The sequence below is a fragment of the Pteropus vampyrus genome, unplaced genomic scaffold, assembly GCF_000151845.1.
Source record: "Pteropus vampyrus isolate Shadow unplaced genomic scaffold, Pvam_2.0 Scaffold1000002132, whole genome shotgun sequence".
Lineage (NCBI taxonomy): Eukaryota > Metazoa > Chordata > Mammalia > Chiroptera > Pteropodidae > Pteropus > Pteropus vampyrus.
In genome coordinates, this window is record NW_011916534.1 from 33 (window position 1) to 2588 (window position 2556).

At 67.5% G+C, this 2556-nt stretch overlaps 1 protein-coding gene across 1 annotated transcript; it reads left to right on the forward strand.

Annotated features, from left to right (window-relative positions):
* Positions 1-221: 221 nt before the first annotated feature.
* LOC105311219 (SH2 domain-containing protein 2A-like) lies at positions 222-2488 on the forward strand (the record flags this gene model as incomplete). The annotated part of the gene is made up of 4 exons (XM_011387231.2): positions 222-341; positions 868-1025; positions 1577-1764; positions 2399-2488. Coding segments are annotated over exons 1-4 (470 nt in total), but the record flags the coding sequence as incomplete, so codon positions are not given.
* Between the last annotated feature and the right edge of the window lie 68 nt (positions 2489-2556).

Below are 2556 nucleotides of genomic sequence, written 5' to 3' on the forward strand. Positions count from 1 at the left end.
CCGCTACTCCTCAGAGATGTGATCTGCAGGGGGGGGGGAGGCCCCGTCTGGAGCGAAAGGATCAGGTGAGATGGAGGTCGGCAGCAGCAAGCCCGTCTGAACGCACAGAGTGACACGCAAGCCACCACCACGCCACCGCCACCTTCAGCCTGGCTTCCGGGGGAGGGACAAGTGTCTCACGGCTTTCCATGACGTGGGTCCCCGCCAGGGCCTGGGCTGCGGGTGAGGCGACACTTCCTGCCGGGCCGGGTGAGAGCTGCTGAGTGTGCAGACCCACGCCCGCTCCCGGGCCCCTTCCGCTGCCCCCATGGCGCTCCCCCTGGCCCGGACAGGCCCCCCAGGTGAGTGGACATTGACGAGTGTCGCAGGGGACAAGACCCTCATGCCCCTGCCCTCTCTCAGGCCAGGACTCCCACTCCCGGGAGAGGGGTCCCCCCAGGCCAGAGCAGGCAAGGCTGATGCCTGAGCACCCACAACCCCTTCTCCTTCTGTGGGGCTGCAGGTCCACTCAGCCCCGAGAACAGAGGTGACAGGGTCTGCCCTGTGCTTTGGGGGGGGGGGGAGGAAGGCAGAGGACCCAGGGCAGGAGAGGGGCCTGCACGGAGACCCGCCTCCCCGCTAGACTTCTGACACCCCAGCTCCCTTTCCTGGTGCTGCTTCCCCCACGAGCCCCTCTGGCCGCCTTGGCTCCAGCCTCCCCCTCTCTGAGAAATCGCACCCCTGCATTTCTCCTATGGTCGTCAACATCCCTGTCCCCCAGATCCCCGGGCCGAGGGCCGCAGGGCCCCTCAGCCTGGGGGTGGGGTGGGCAGTGGGGAGAAGCAGCGGCTCACTGAGAAGCCCTGGCCGGCCTCTTTGCACTAACAGGGGGCCGCAGGGACCCTGCCCCAACCTTCAGCACCTTCCAGCCCTCGGACTTGACGAGCAGGAGCTGCCCGGGCCTGAGCTTACTTCCGGGGCCCAGACCCCAGGCCCCGAAGGCCGAGGAGGCCCAGCCCGGCCCCAGAGCCCTGGCTGTCACTGCGGTGAGTGGGAACCTGGGCATGCAGCACCCTCCTCTGCTCCCACAGGTGGTCTGGGGCCACCTGCGGCCGGGGCGCAGAGGGCCGGAATGGAGCTGGCGGGTGCCTTGGCCAGGAGCCGAACAGCCCACTACTGCTCCTCTGCCCCTGGGCGGCCCAGGCTGGGCCTAGGCTGGCCCCAGGCGGCCAGGGTGCCGCGCATGAGTCCCGGAAGGAGGCAGGCCTCCACGCCTGCCTGCACATCCCCACCTCCGTCCCCCTCGCCCACCCAGTCCCCCTGGCCGTGGGTGACCTCCCGCACGTCTCCCCTCACCCCTCAGGCCACGGAGGACTTTCTGTGTATCTGAAAGGCCTCACCCCGTTTATGCTATTGGACGGAAGGCCCTCGGGGTCCAGGGGAATGGGAGAGAATTCCTTAGAAACCAAATCAGTTGGAGCCGAAGGGCTTTCTGGGCAATTATACCCCCAAATGGGCAACTGGGATGGGGCCGAGGAGGACGAGAGGGTGGCCTGCGAGTCATGGCTGCTTTTCCTCCTCGAACTCTGCCCCTCAGCAGGCATCTCCCCCGGCCCTGGGGACTGCCACCAGGCCAGAGGACGCCGGACAGGCTGAGGAGGTGCCGAGGGAAGGTGGCCAGTTGCTGCAGGCCGAGACCCGGGCCTGGTTCCAGAAGACGCAGGCCCATGGGCTCCTGCAGCACGGGGCGGCCCCTCCCTGGTTCCACGGCTTCATCACCCGGAGGTGAGTCACCGAGGAGGCCACAGGCCGAGGGACGGGCAGGGCCGAGTCCCGGTGCCTGGCCAGGCAGGAGGAGACTAAAGCTACAGGCTGTGACCCCTGGACGTTCCCAGGCCATTCGATCACCAAGGCCTCTCTCCTGGGAGAGGTCACCGGAGACCTCCAACCCAACCCCCTCCGTACCGGTCTTCACCCTCTAGGTTCAATCCTCCTCCTGCAGCTGAGGGCCCTGGTCCTCCAGTTCCCGCCCGTCCGCAGGCGCCTCCCACTGCACCCTGACCGCTGGCTCTCCAGCCCTCTGCTCTGTCCTCCGCCCGGCAGTTCCTCTTCTCCAGCCCTCAGCTTGCTTCTCCCGTGCCTTGGTTCGCCTCCTCTGTCCAGCCTGGAACTGCGGGCACCTTTCACCAGCCCTGGTGCCGTCGACACCCGCCAGGCTGCCATTCCCAGAGAAGCCTGGGGGCGGGTGCAGGGCTGGGAGCCCCCTCCGCGAGAACAGCACCTATGTCCTCCCTCCTCCCCCTTCTCTAACCATTTCGGCCTGCTTCTTTGGGGATGGGGGTCCCCCGTGAGATCCAGGAGGGAGGGCAGGCTGGAAGAGTCAGAGCAGCGTCCATCCCTTCTCCGTCGTCCCCTACAGGGAAGCGGAAAGGCTGCTGGAGCCCCAGCCACTGGGATGCTACCTGGTGCGGTTCAGCGAGAGCGTGGTGACCTTCGTGCTGACTTACCGGTGAGGGATGAGGGACGGGGCAGTAGGCCAGCGACTTGCAGGCGGGGCTTCGGGCCAGTGGGAGGGGC